The sequence below is a fragment of the Bubalus kerabau genome, chromosome 1 (assembly GCF_029407905.1).
Source record: "Bubalus kerabau isolate K-KA32 ecotype Philippines breed swamp buffalo chromosome 1, PCC_UOA_SB_1v2, whole genome shotgun sequence".
Classification (NCBI taxonomy): domain Eukaryota; kingdom Metazoa; phylum Chordata; class Mammalia; order Artiodactyla; family Bovidae; genus Bubalus; species Bubalus kerabau.
The window spans coordinates 41643621-41659223 of record NC_073624.1 but is presented as its reverse complement, the minus strand read 5'-3'; the positions used below and the strand labels follow the sequence as shown (position 1 = coordinate 41659223).

Here is a 15603-nt window from a genome sequence, read left to right as displayed (position 1 = left end):
ACACATGTTGTGCATTGTCTTTTGATGTCTTAGGTTAGTAATTCAGGTACCAAAAATTAAATGTACATGCAGCTCCTTTGTTTCACAATTTAAAACCTTTAAACTTAAGTTTGAGATGTGTGTATTTTTTAAATTACTTAACCTGAGCCTTAGGATCTTTAAAATCTCATCAGGCCTTTAACCTAGTACTTAAGCTCTCCCCTGTCTGTTTGGAGGTCTAGCAAACCTTTAAGCCAAAATGAGTCACCCTTTGTCAGCACTATCCAAATAGATCACTACTTGTTCACTACCTTATGGTATGCAGCCTGGAGTAATATCCAAGTACTATTTATTTATTGTAATTCCTCCCACCCCTTTTGGAATATTTTAGTGATTAAATCAGCATTATTTTAAGAGTAGGAAACAAAATGCCTTGGATTTTTTTTTCTTGTAGTTTTTAAAATTGTTTTAACAGAAAGAAACACAAAAGACTCATTCAGTGTCTCAATCCTAAAGATTGGACTCAATAAAATAAATTGTACAATAATTTTTTTGTCCTTTTACGATCATGTACCCCCAAATAAGCCTTAGTTCCTCATATTTAAGCTTCTTTTTCCTCCTAGAAAAACTACAACAATCTTTATCATTCAGTATCTTTCCTTTTGCTTCAGATGGAGCTAAATTACTGTATCATATGCCATTTATTCTATATTTTTCGTGTTACGAGTGAGTGAGGAAAAGATTTGACTCCCATGTGTCTGACTCTTTGCGACCCCATGGACTGCAGCCTATCAGGGTCCTCTGTCCATGGGAGATTCTCCAGGCAAGAATATTGGAGTGGGTTGCCATTTCCTTCTCTAGGGGATCTTCCCAACCCAGGGATCAAAACTGGGTCTCCCGCATTGCGGGTGGACGCTTTACCATCTGAGCCACAAGGGAAGCCCCAAACAGATTATAATCAGCAAAACATTTAATGGTTTTGTTTCAGCAACTGCAAGTTGTATTTATCAAAAGACATTAACAGTTCTTCCGAATTCATTTATGCTATTTGTGTAATAATTTTAATGTAAAGCCCAGAATGAGGAGGTGTGTCAAAAGGTATACATTGATGTAAGATACATACTACATACTAAAGCAGACCTTCAACAACATGGCATATAATTATGTAGTAAATATTTTGTAAATTCTCTTCTGCTTTCAAGCAACTATACAAATTAATTGGATGATTTCTTGTATTATACTTACCTTTGATTTCTTGATTTCTAGATTTCTAGATTTCTTTGATTTCTAGAATTGGTGAAATTGACCCAACTCCACATCTTTCCAACCCATTTACAATTCTAGCTTGGAACTGATATTTCAAATAAAGTAGGGATACACCTAAAATATTAATCTATTTTATATCAGAGAGCTCCTCTAGCTGTTAACACTCAATTTCAGTTAAGTATCCGTTGTCATAATTGTATCTGCACCTCACAGGGCATTCCTATCTCTCAAGTCAGTTATATCTTAAAATCAGCAATTCTGGCAATTTGTTATATTTTTAAAAGGTAATCTAGGTAGTGAGCATTTTTTCATATATGTATATGGTTCCCAAAACATAATTTTTAGATTTGCAGAGAAAATGTACAGGGGAAAAGTTATGTGGAAATTTGCATGTGATTCTTGGAACTTTGAAACATTGATATTTTTAGAAACGTTCAGTTTATTCACTCAGTTGTGTCCCACTCTTTGCAACCCCATGACTGCAGCACACCAGGCTTCCCTGTCCATCACCAACTCCCTGAACTTGCTCAGACTGGTATCCATCGAGTCAGTGATGTCATCCAACCATCTCATCCTCTGTCGTCCCCTTCTGTTTTCAATCTTTCCCAGCATCAGAGTCTTTTCTAAGGAGTCAGTTCTTCGCATCAGGTAGCCAAAGCCCTTCCAGTGAATATTCAGGACTGTTTTCCTTTAGGATTGACTGGTTTGATCTCTTTACAATCCAAGAAACTTTAGGCTGACCTAATTGTTAATGCTCACTATGAGATACACTACTTGACTCTTAGTCCCTTCTCAAGTTAATTTTACCTTGAGATTCTAAGTCAGTTATTTAAATGAGCTAAAAATTTACATGAGTTAAATTTTATACTAGCTGGAGATGTTAGGTTACTATAAAATTGTGAGAAATGTTTTTCTGATTTTGTGTGCCCATCTGCCTCAACTTTTTCTAGAATTAACTGCCTCATGTGTTGACTGTTTTCAGTTCTATAATGTTTGTTACTGTAATATTTTGTGGGTGCAGAATATAGGGATTACCAAAGCTTTTAAAAAGTAACCTTTTCTTTGTACTTACTGTCCCCTTCTCCATCAAAAGTAGAAAGTTCTTATTGGATTGTATATATTAGGCACTCAAATAATTGTTACTGGTCTTGATATAAAGTAGCTAGGGGTTTTCTTTCATGCAGATACCTACTTTTACAGCTTAATCATCACAAGAGAACTTTGTGTCATTTCTCTAATACCACAGGTAGAACATTCTTCAGCATGTGTTACAAATTGCAAGTCCATGTGCCTGATGCACAGGTGAGGTCTGTCAATACTAAAACATCATAGAGTTTGGAACAGAGAAAGGTTTATTACAGATTCATACAAGGAAATAGGTGGCTGATGCCTTAAGAAACCCAGTTAGTGAAAGCTTTCAGCAAGCCCCTTTAAAAGAAAAAGGTGAGGGAGGGGCGTGGTTAGTTGTTGCAAACTTCTTGGCATCAGATCCTTTGTTCCTGAGGTCAGGTCATGATCAGGGAACAATGTTCCTGTAAATCTCTACCAAACCAATGTTATTCAATGTCCTGTTAAGGGCAAGGTCCCAAGGCACAAGTTGCATCCTCCAAGGTCCTGGTCCTGGCTAAGAGGAGGCAGATCTCAGTTGGTGGCTCCCTCAAGGCCAGGTCCCCAAACCCTGCCAAGCTGTCATGTCTGCCATGCACCCAACCCACTTTGCCCTCAGTCTCCTCAGGTTGCCCAAAAAGAGGGGAGACCAGGTCTCACAGACTGCAACCAAGGCAGATGGCTGTGCTATTTGGTAGCAGAGACAGGGATGGGGAGGGGGGAGGTTCACTGCTCCTCAAGGTCTGGGCCAAGGCTGGTGGAGGGCCTTAGTGAGGGCTCTGGAACCCTACAGGACATAGTTCCGTCTGTTCCCTGGGTCCTCCAGTTCACTCACTGGCCCAAGGCTGGATGAGCTGGAGGGCCTCCAGGAGAAGGCCTGAATCTGCTTTTCCACCTGATGACCACCACACCACTGACCCTTGGCTGAATCACTTCCCCATTCGTCCCTCATTGACAGTTACTTGTGGGGCGTGCCCACGGTGGCACTGACCAATAACTGAGCAGGACAACTAAGGGTTGTTCATTGACAGACTGCTGCTTGTGGGTGGGGCCCACTGAGGCACTGACAATGGCTGAGCAAGACCTGTTGCCTAGTAACAGGGTGCAGCGTAAGGAGGCACAGCAATGGCTACCTGTAAAGGCTGTGCTTATCCTGCTGTGTACCCTATTAATGGTGTCTGAAAAAACAAAGCATTATGGGAATGTGGTAATTCATATTCATCTGGTAGTTTCTTTTTATTTTCCTAAGGATGAGGGGGAAGATCTACTGCAGTAGTCAGCAGTTAAAGATACAATACTAGAAGAGAGGAAATCAGTCTTTAATTCAAATTTTCATTTAATCAAGTCAAAACTGAATGATCAGTGGAATTTATTGAATTGGTGAAACATAACCAAAAGATAGTAAATTCTTAGAACTATTATGTGTTGTCCAATTTCATTGAATTATATCTTGATTTCCTTTTTATCATCTATAGTTTTTATCTTAATCAACTCAAACATATCACACAGAAATCTCAAACTGAAGATAACCAGGTGCTTTCTTTCAGAGCTGGGTTTTCTGCCCTGGAAAGTAGTTCACATAACTTAGATGAGATTGAGAAAGACATTGCCCAGAAGAGTCTCCCTGCCCCAACCCCAAATGTGCTTTATGGGGTTCAGAAAAATTTCAAATAATACTGGGCTAGAAGTTGCCCTCACAGCTCTAGTACATTTCTACCACATGAATGTGCCTTTCTGAGTATTAACCAATTATCCCAGGAAGTGAGCCATATGTATAACTAACATTGAATGTTTTATGCTCATATAATTTTCTAGTAGTTATGATTATTTTTAGTTACTTAGGCCCCAGGTGCTGTTATTTGAATCATATCCCACGTTTTTAACATGAAGTGCTGCAATCTAAAATGCACTCATCTCTCAAATATGAGGAAAATTGGGATAACAGTTATATTATTAATATGGGAATCTGAGAACAGATTTTTACTAATTCATTTGCATTATACATAAAATATGTTTAAAACAACACCTGTTCTCTGAACTTCCAGTCACTAATGAAATCTGTCCTTTTCGGCTGCACATTGTACAGGTAACATTCTGCAACTGGAGTGATCAAGATACTAGCAAGTCCTGCTGAAAGAGTGAACTTCCCCACAGAAAATATGACTAGCATTTACATTTTTATTTGCAATTTTGCTTTTCTCAGTGGTAAATATCAGGAAAATGGGTTTTTACGTGATTTTAGCCTAGGGCCTTCCTCTAACATTAGTCACGCTAATCAAAGGCCTGGGCAATAGAAGCTTAAATATAAGGGATTTGGCCACTTTAATGAACAAGAGGAAAACTCCTAAGAGGAGGTAATCAGGAAAATTTATGATTCAAAAGATTTAGAATAATAGTTGTCAAATTCAAATTACAAGAACCAATTTTTACTTAAAAGCATAATAATCACCCATAATGAAAATATGCTTGAGCCCTCACTCTATATACATTATTTACACCTCTTGGTTCTCTTCAGGTTTCAGATGTGGGTATAGTGAAGGAAAATGTTAGATGCGAACCCACTTTTCTAATTTCCCAGCCCTTAACCAGGACTCCATAGTATAGCACAAAAAGAAAGCAGAAACCTCCATGGAGAACGGTTTCTCTTACAGCATTTATGATGATGTTGAGACCTTTGCTTATCTTGATTTTCAGCCTTTATACTAAGTACACTAAGTACAATAAGTACACTAGACTAAATGGTTCCAGTGACAACTGCCTTTCTTGAGCGTGTCTCAACTTCTGTCATGTGTCCTTCCATGTTTATTGAGCTGACATTAGTCCTCTCAAGGAGAACAAAGCTAAATAAGGGAAGATGGGTGTCCTTTGGTGTTTTATATTCAAGAGCACAGAATAGTGTTAAACAATCTGGAAACAACTTTTTTCCTGAAATTTGTATGATAATTGGCTAGGATATGACTTCTGTTCTCTCACTGAAATGAAAATGTATAGTTTAGAAATAAGGATGAATACATGACAGCACATCTGACAGGTAATGATGGGCATATTTGTTACCTAATCTTGAGAACCACAGTTGCTGTTTTAGAGGTATCTGAGAGGTTCCAGACAAAGGGAGATTGCCAAATGTTCTTAGACATTAAGTGTGCTAGATGCCCTAAAGTAGGAGAGGAATTTGTAACAGAAGCTCACGATGAAGAACCACACATTCCGAGCCACCTGAGATCTTGCAATGAGAAGACGCCAGGCGATGAGGAAGAGAGCAGTATTAAAGAGGTAGTGAATATTTCGGAGCCTGGAAACAGACATATATAACCAACGTCAACACAGTATCAAATACCCAACTATGTTACCTAAAGCATAAATGTATCTTTTCCTGGCTATGACCAGCAAATAATTAAGCGTCCTCAGGTATATGGCAGTATCTGATAGCCTTTTGATTTTGATAGCTTTCATTTCCACCACATTCCTTCTGAGGAATCATATTTCTACAATATTCCCCTGACTAGTTTCCCTTTCTCATACCTCTCTGCTTTAACCTGTCTTATAAACACGGCTAATATAAGTTTTCTTAAATACACTTTGATCATGTTACTGTATATCACAAATCACTGATTCTCGTTTACTAGAGGGTAAATTCTAAAGTCTCACCTTGCTTTTCAAGGTTCCTGTCTGTTTGCAATCAACTTTTCCCATCCTTATCATCTCTTCATTAAAAACCCTTTGCTTCTACCAGAATTATGCAAGACTGCTATAATTCTGTGTTTCTTAGGGAACATAGAATTTTTTATTGAAAAAAATTTCAGGCAGTCAAAGCTATTGAAGAACAGTTAATTGATTTGCCCATGTTAAATAGCATCATCAGGTTTCCTGCCTGTTGGGTATTCTTTATATCACATTATGACAGGATATGGTAGAAGAAACAAACTTAGATACAAATCTGGCTCCTCTGCTTATCATGTACAGCTTGCCCACTTCCCTCCTTTGAACCTAAATAGTTCTTTGATGGAAATGGGATAACAAAAACACTACTTGCCTCATAGAAGTATGGTGAAGTCTAAATAAACAGTGTATACTAGGATATATAGTATAAAGGCTAGAAAAATATTAACTGCTGTCCTGCTCAAATTTCATGCCTGGTATAAAATGAGATACACATGCTAAGTACTCAATAAATGTTATACTTACCTTTTTAAGTGTTGCTTTGCTTCTGGGATCCCAGCCATATCCTCTTTCAATAAGTACTTCTTAACTCCTAAAACATAATTTTCAATGTATTCTAACCAGTTCAACTGACGTACATCAAAGTTGAATACCTGAAAGGCAAGAAGAGATTATGGATTGTCAGAATTGCTGGATGATCACTTTGCACATTTGATGAAGTTTCTTTTATATAAATAAGTGACATTCGGTTTGGAAGATTTAGGTGCTGCTGCTGCTGCTGCTAAGTCGCTTCAGTCGTGTCCGACTCTGTGAGACCCCAGAGACGGCAGCCCACCCGTCCCTGTGATTCTTCAGGCAAGAACACTGGAGTGGGTTGCCATTTCCTTCTCCAATGCATGAAAGTGAAAAGTGAAAGTGAAGTCGCTCAGTCCTGTCCGACTCTGAGCGACCCCATGGACTGCAGCCTACCAGGCTCCTCCGTCCATGGGATTTTCCAGGCAGGAGTACTAGAGAGGGGTGCCATTGCCTTGATACCCCTTCAAATGAGATTATTTGAGCTGTTATTTTAAAGGCAGTGATAATATGGATTGCCATGTATATAGAAATATTTAAACATTCAGTTCAGTTCAATCATTCAGTCATGTCTGACTCTTTGTGATCCCATGAACTGCAGCATGCCAGGCTTCCCTGAACATCACCAACTCCCAGAGTTTACCCCAACTCATGTCCATTGAGTCAGTGATGCCAACTAACCATCTCATCCTTTGTCTTCCCCTTCTCCTCCTGCCTTCAATCTTTCCCAACATCAGGGTCTTTCCAAAAGAGTCAGCTCTTTGCATCAGGTGGCCAAAATATTGGAGTTTCAGCTTCAACATCAGTCCTTCCAATGAAAACCCAGGACTGATTTCCTTTAGGATGGACTGGTTGGATCTCCGTGCAGTCCAAGGGACTCTCAAGAGTCTTCTCCAACACCACAGTTCAAAAGCATCAATTCTTCAGCACTCAGCTTTCTTTATAGTCCAACTCTTACAACCAACATGACTACTGGAAAAACCATAGCCTTGACTAGACGGACCTTTGTTGGCAAAGTAATTTCTCTGCTTTTTAATGTGCTGTCTAGGTTGGTCATAACTTTCCTTCCAAGGAGTAAGCACCTTTTAATTTCATGGCTGCAATCACCATCTGCAGTGATTTTGCAGCCCAAAAAAATAAAGTCAGCCACTGTTTCCACATCTATTTGCCATGAAGTGATGGGACTGGATGCCATGATCTTAGCTTTCTGAATGTTGAGCTTTAAGCCAACTTTTTCACTCTCATCTTTCACTTTCATTAAGAGGCTCTTAGTTCTTCTTCACTTTCTGCCTTAAGGGTGGTATCATCTGCATATCTGAGGTTATTGATATTTCTCCCGGCAATCTTGATTCCAGCTTGTGCTTCATCCAGCCCAGTGTTTCTCAGGATGTACTCTTCATCTAAGTTAAATAAGCAGGGTGACAGTATACAGCCTTGACATACTCCTTTTCCTATTTGGAACCAGTCTGTTGTTCCATGTCCAGTTCTAACAGTTGCTTCCTGACCTACATACAGGTTTCTCAAGAGGCAGATCTGGCGGTCTGGTATTCCCATGTCTTTCAGAATTTTCCACAGTTTATTGTGATTCACAGTCAAAGGCTTTGGCATAGTCAATAAAGCAGAAATAGATGTTTTTCTGGAACTCTCTTGCTTTTTCGATGATCCAGCGAATGTTGGCAGGTTGATCTCTGGTTCCTCTTCCTTTTCTAAAACCAGCTTGAACATCTGGAAGTTCACAGTTCATGTATTGTTGAAGCCTGGCTTGGAGAATTTTGAGCATTACTTTACTAGCCTGTGAGAGGAGTGCAATTGTGCAGTAGTTTGAGCATTCTTTGGCATTGCCTTTCTTTGGGATTGGAATGAAAACTGGCCTTTTCCAGTCCTGTGGCCACTGCTGAATTTTCCAAATTTGCTGACATATCAAGTGCAGCACTTTCACAGCATCATCTTTCAGGATTTGAAACAGCTCCACTGGAATTCCATCACCTCCACTAGCTTTGTTGTAGTGATGCTTCCTAAGGCCCACTTGACTTCACATTCCAGGATGTCTGGCTCTAGGTGAGTGATCACACCATCGTGATTATCTGGGTCGTGAAGATCTTTTTTGTATAGTTCTTCTGTGTATTCTTGCCACCTCTTCTTAATATCTTCTGCTTCTGTCAGGTCCATACCATTTCTGTCCTTTATTGAACCCATCTTTGCATGAAATGTTCCCTTGGTATCTCTAATTCTCTTGAAGAGATCTCTAGTCTGTCTCATTATATTGTTTTCCTCTATTTCTTTGCATTGATCTCTGAGGAAGGCTTTCTTATCTCTCCTTGCTGTTCTTTGAAACTCTGCATTCAAATGGGTATATCTTTCCTTTTCTCCTTTGCTTTTTGCTTCTCTTCTTTTCACAGCTATTTGTAAGGCCTCCTCAGACAGCCATTTTGCTTTTCTTTTTCTTGGGGATGGTCTTGATCCTTGTCTCCTGTACAATGTCATGAACCTCCATCCATAGTTCATCAGGCACTCTGTCTATCAGATCTAGATTTAAACACTGATCAAGCACACATATTTGGCTTTTAGGAAGTCTTAGAAATTTTAAGGAACTGATATTAGTCTGGTGAAACCTAATTTAATTTCAAGTAAAGGAGAATTATTTCTTAAGAGAGAATAATACATTAGGCACCAAGACAAATTACATATGTTTTTCTTTCCATTAGTAAATTTTGCTGTTTTCCCCTTGGCCTAGCACCCTTTCCTGAAATATCACTACTTCATTTTGCTGATTGAGCTAAACTTTGAGAAGCAATGTCTAAGGACTAACTAAGCAGAATTTATATTCTCTATTTACTTTAGAGATGTTTATCCACTCTGTCTCTTGGTATGCCACTAGATGGAGCCCTTCAGAACCATTTAGAGTGGAACACACAGAACACTAGTGTATTTCCTCCTCTTAAAGAATGCCTTTTCATTTTGCCACCAAAAATCTTAAGAACAAATTCCCTTCTCAAATGTAGTGACTTATAGCATCTTTTAGCGCTTTCCAGGTGGTGCTAGGGGACGACAGAGGATGAGATGGCTGGATGGCATCACCAACTCGATGGACCTGAGTCTGAGTGAACTCCGGGAGTTGGTGATGGACAGAGAGGCCTGGCGTGCTGCGATTCATGGGGTCGCAAAGAGTCGGACACGACTGAGCAACTGATCTGATCTGAACTAAGGTGGTGCTAGTGGTAAAGAACCCACCTGCCCATGCAGGAGACAGAAGAGACACAGGTTCAATCCTTGGGTTGGGAATATCCCCTGGAGGAGGACACAGCAACCCACTCCAGTATTCTTGCCTGGAGAATCCCATGGACAGAGGAGCCTGGCAGGCTATGATCCATAGGGTCGCAAAGAGCTGGACACAAGTGAAGCCACAGCACACACAGTAGGATCTTACAGACTAGACATGAATGTCAATTTCTTTCATTCTTGCTCTTAAGTTCCTATTTTAGTACACATTTTCCCTGGCTTATATTTTATTTCTGCTTTGGTCTTTTACTACAGGTATTTACTGCAAGTTACCTCAAATCTTTGTGAAGTAAATTGGAGTATTAACAAGGAAAGCAGATACGACTAACGAGTTCCAGAGAGGTTCACAGACTTATCCAAAAACTGCTTTCTAAAAGTAATTCTGTATCACTTTGTTTGGATATTTTTATTTTCCACAGTACCACCAAATGCTGCATATTCATCTATATATGCAGAGACTTTTATTTTTATGTTATTTCTAAATTAGATTTCAATGAAGCCCTAGGTTGGAATCCTCATTCTATATGGCAAATGAAACTGAATTCTGAGCCACACCAGAGCTTGGCAACTATGCAAGTATTCAGGACTATTACCTTTGCTAAAATATTTTGCAAGCATATATATATGTGAAATCCACTGCAGCTTTGATTCTTTTTTTCCACAAAATTTTTATTTTAGGTTAAAATATTTGGAAAGTGTCAAAACTGAACTATAAGCTTATTATCTTTTGCATTATTTAGATGGGTAAATTCCATGAAGAAAATGCAATAAAGATAAGTCACAAGTAATTTATAATAGCACGATGGGTTTTTAAAAATAATCTGGTTTGATCCATGTATTTTAAACATAGGTGCTTTGAAGAATTTTGTCTATACAAGATATGTAAACATTTCTGGGAAAAAGGTTCTATTTCATGTCCATTTTAGAGTTACTTGAGCTTCTCCTATAGCTCAGTTGGTAAAGAATCTGCCTACAATGTAGGAGACCCCAGTTTGATTCCTGGGTCAGGAAGATCCACTGGAGAAGGGATAGGCTACTCACTCCAGCATTTCAGGGCTTCCCTTGTGGTTCAGCTGGTAAAATATCTGCCTGCAATGCGGGAGATGTGGCTTCGAACCCTGGGTTGGGAAGATCCCCTGGAGAAGGGAAAGGCCACCCACACCAATATTCTGGGCTGGAGAATTCCATGGAGACGCAAGGAGTTGGACATAACTGAGCGACTTTCACTTTTAAACTTAGAGGTAGGCTCCAAAATCACTGCAGATGGTGATTGCAGCCATGAAATTAAAAGACGCTTCCTCCTTGGAAGGAAACTTATAACCAACCTAGACAGCATATTAAAAAGCAGACATTACTTTGCCAACAGAGGTCTGTTTAGTCAAGGCTATGGTTTTTCTAGTGGTCATGTATGGATGTGAGAATTGGACTGTGAAGAAAGCTGAGCGCCCAAGAATTGATGCTTTTGAACTGTGGTGTTGGAGAAGACTCTTCAGAGTCCCTTGGACTGCAAGGAGATCCAACCAGGCCATCCTAAAGGAGATCAGTCCTGGGTGTTCATTGGAGGGACTGATGTTGAAGCTGAAACTCCAATACTTTGGCCACCTGATGCGAAGAGCTGACTCATTTGAAAAGACCCTGATTCTGGGAACAATTGAGGGCAGGAGGAGAAGGGGACAACAGAGGATGAGATGGTTGGATGGCATCACTGACTCAATGGACATGGGTTTAGGTGGACTCCAGGAGTTGGTGATGGACAGGGAGGCCTGGCATGCTGCGGTTCATGGGGTCACAAAGAGTTGGACATGACTGAGCGACTGAACTGAACAGAGTGATGACTTCAGTTAAAATATTCCTCTAAATCTCAACTGGGCTTTCCTGGTGGCTCAGTGGTAATGAATCCACTTGCCAATGCAGAAGACATGGATTCAATCCCTGGGTTACAAAGATCCTCTAGAGAAGGAAATGGCAAGCCACTCCAGTATTCTTGCCTGGAGAATCCCATGGACAGAGGAGCCTGGCAGGCTACAGTCCATGAGGTCGCAAGCGGTCAGACATGACTTAGCAACCAAACAACAAAATCTCAACTAGTACATTTAATATAACAATTATTGTGTCTGACTGCAAATCCAAGCCAGGCTTCAGCAATACATGAATCGTGAACTTCCTGATATTCAAGCTGGTTTTAGAAAAGGCAGAGGAACCAGAGATCAAATTGTGAACATCTGCTGGATCATGGAAAAAGCAAGAGAGTTCCAGAAAAACATATATTTCTGCTTTCTTGACTATGCCAAAGCCTTTGACTGTGTGGATCACAATAAACTGTGGAAAATTCTGAAAGAGATGGGAATACCAGACCACCTGACCTGCCTCTTGAGAAACCTATGTGCAGGTCAGGAAGCAACAGTTAGAACTGGACATGGAACAACAGACTGGTTCCAAATAGGAAAAGGAGTACATCAAGGCTATATATTATCACCCTGCTTATTTAACTTATATGCAGAGTACATCATGAGAAATGCTGGACTGGAAGAAGCACAAGCTGGAATCAAGATTGCCAGGAGAAATATCAATAACCTCAGATATGCAGATGACACCACCCTTATGTCAGAAAGTGAAGAGGAACTCAAAAGCCTCTTGATGAAAGTGAAAGTGGAGAGTGAAAAAGTTGGCTTAAAGCTCAACATTCAGAAAACGAAGATCATGGCATCTGGTCCCATCACTTCATGGGAAATAGATGGGGCAACAGTGGAAACAGTGTCAGACTTTATTTTTTTAGGCTCCAAAATCACTGCAGATGGTGACTGCAGCCACGAAATTAAAAGACGCTTACTCCTTGGAAGGAAAGTTATGACCAACCTAGATAGCATACTCAAAAGCAGAGACATTACTTTGCCAACAAGGTCCATCTAGTCAAGGCTATGGTTTTTCCTGTGGTCATGTATGGATGTGAGAGTTGGACTGTGAAGAAGGCTGAGGACCAAAGAATTGATGCTTTTGAACTGTGGTGTTGGAGAAGACTCTTGAGAGTCCCTTGGACTGCAAGGAGATCCAACCAGTCCATTCTGAAGGAGATCAGCCCTGGGATTTCTTTGGAGGGAATGATGCTGAAGCTGAAACTCCAGTACTTTGGCCACCTCATGCGAAGAGTTGACTCATTGGAAAAGACTCTGATGCTGGGAGGGATTGGGGGCAGGAGGAGAAGGGGACAACAGAGGATGAGATGGCTGGATGGCATCACTGACTCGATGGACGTGAGTCTGAGTGAACTCCGGGAGTTGGTGATGGACAGGGAGGCCTGGAGTGCTATGATTCATTGCATCACAAAGAGTTGGACACAACTGAGTGACTGAACTGAATTGACTGCAAATAATCCTTAGGTTTCCTGGTGGGAAGTAATTTTAGGACTTGCATTTGAATCATGCACTATGAGGCTGGTAAATAGGAGCTGGCAGGTGAGGGTATTTATCTAACATTTACTTCTCAACATGACTTGGTTTCTTCTGCATGCTGTCAAGTACAAGATAAATGAAGAAATTTATCTTTTTTTTTTCTTTAAAGAAAATTTAGTGGAAAATGTCAGTCAAGAGATTGAAAACTTTAAAGCTTAATTGAAACCAAGGATGTGCTCAAGGAACAAATGGAGGAAAGCCAAAGCTAGGAACATGTACAAAATACAGTTTTCTATATTCGTGAATTTCAGGACAACCGTTTGTGACTGGTTAGAAGCTAATACAGAGAAATAAATAGTACTTATAAAGTAAAAAGTAAAGTGAAGTTGCTCAGTCATGTCCGACTCTTTGCAACCCCATGGACTGTAGCCTACCAGGCTCTTCTGTCCATAGGATTTTCCAGGCCAGACTACTGGAGTGGGGTGCCATTTCCTTCTCCAGGAGATCTTCCTGACCCAGGGATTGAACCCAGGGCTTCCGAGTTGCAGGCAGATGCTTTACCATCTGAGCCACCAGGAAGCCCAAATAGTACTTACACTAAACAATTAAAGTATAGGCCTGTCTTGAGAAATAAATGTCTGAATGGTCAAAGAGACATCATTATAGGGAGGAAGAATGACAATCCTACAGAGAGGGGAATGCTGATGGTAGGAGATCTGAGATGGGCTAGAATGCAGAGGTGGAAGGTTAGCTTTAAAAAGGTAGGAAGAAAGGAACTGTAGCTTTGGTGATGCAGAATGATTTTGATTTGACAAGAACAGTGGATGAGAGAGTTGCTGAGCCATAAAATTATTATTTTTCATTGAAGGCATATGTTTGAGAGGGAAAGACAGAGGTATTGAGGATTTGTTGAAGAGAAGGAAATGGCAACCCACTCCAGTACTCTTGCCTAGAAAATCCCATGGATGGAGGAGCCTGGTGCAGGCTACTGTCCATAGGGTTGCAAAGAGTCGGGCACGACTGAGCGACTTCACTTCACTTTCACTCACCAAAGGTGAACAAAGGAGTGAAACAAAGTTTATGAGACCTGACTGCAGAATAGCAGGGAGAAGCTGACCAAAGGCTAAGAAACTAGATCTCTTACCTATGTTGAACTTGTGTCCTGCCATTGTGTTGATAGCATTCACTGATTTTCTTAGCCCAAAAAGAAAAAAAAAATCTGTGTATATAAAACTGCCTTTATTCATCAGCTCTCCAAGTCAAATAGTTCTAAATTCCGAGTGGGGAAGGTTTTCCCATCTATTGTCAGGACTGTACTCACTCTCTGGTCTTCGGGACTCAGCTCGGACATCAGCATTTCAGTGTTGTACGTGCTCCATTCCCAGCTCCGGTTGATGAAATACTCCAGCATAGAAAGGGTTCTTAACAGCCGATTCATGAGCTTTGTCATCCTGAGGTAAAGATCACATGGAGCGAGTATCAGTGCGCCACAGATGGCGGCTTTCCTGCTGCTACATAGGGCTATATGAAAAACTAGGCCTGAAAACATAGAAGCTATTTCTTCCCACTGTTCCCTTAGTTCCTCATTAAAATTCTTATTCTTTTTTCTCTTCCACATTAACCCTCTGTTGAAAGAAGGAATGCAGCTGAACCTAAAGGAGCTTGTTCTAGCAGGCATTTTAATACCACTAAGCTACTTCTCTGTCTCTTTCCTACCATCTCTTTTTCAAGAGTTGCAAGTATTTTAAAAGCCGAGAAAGATATTCACCCCCAGTGACATACTCTTCATTCTTGGAATTCTGAGGTAGACAAGAAGAAAACCTATTTCTCTTCTTTAATGCACGTTCTTGGATTTTTTTTTTTTTTAATTTATTGATTTGAGGTTTCAAATCAATGAGAGTTGTATATAACTCTGGGCAGAAGTGGTGACTATATTAGCATCTGGTGAACCAAAAACAGCTCTTAATTCAGATTTAAAGGGGAAAATATTTTATTTGTTAATAATCTACTCAGGCACAGTGCTGATAATGTTTAAAAAAATATTGTCTCCACTAATACCGGTAACATCCCTGTTAGGTAGGTTTGTGTTTTTATGAACAGATAAAGTTAGCTTAGAAAAGATTAAGTAGCCATGATAATATCATGTGTCAATGCCAAAATTACAACCCAGTTTTGATGGACTTCAAAAAGTCTCTGCTTTTGCAAATGGGACCCCCTGGATCTCATTACTTAAAATGGATCAAATCTTTTAACCCCGTGGTGAGGACCTGTTATTTGAACTTCCCAATTTTGTAACAATTTATATTTTAAAAAAACATGCTTTCTTAATTTATACAGTATGATTCCATGA

General features: G+C 40.0%; 1 protein-coding gene across 5 annotated transcripts in view; it reads right to left on the bottom strand.

The window, feature by feature from the left end:
- Positions 1–3664: 3664 nt before the first annotated feature.
- Positions 3665–15603, bottom strand: part of FAR2 (fatty acyl-CoA reductase 2) — a 170466-nt gene continuing 158527 nt past the window's right edge. For 4 of the 5 annotated variants that reach the window (XM_055572897.1, XM_055572887.1, XM_055572875.1 and 1 more), the window contains exons 10-12: positions 14575–14704; positions 6538–6665; positions 3665–5644 (exon numbers count right to left, since the gene is read on the bottom strand). In XM_055572897.1, the coding sequence (XP_055428872.1) occupies positions 5482–5644; positions 6538–6665; positions 14575–14704 (421 nt within the window). In that variant the 3' untranslated portion in view covers positions 3665–5481. Of the gene's footprint in view, positions 5645–6537; positions 6666–14397; positions 14448–14574; positions 14705–15603 lie in introns of all 5 variants that reach the window. The other variant, XR_008712020.1, reaches the window with a different exon arrangement.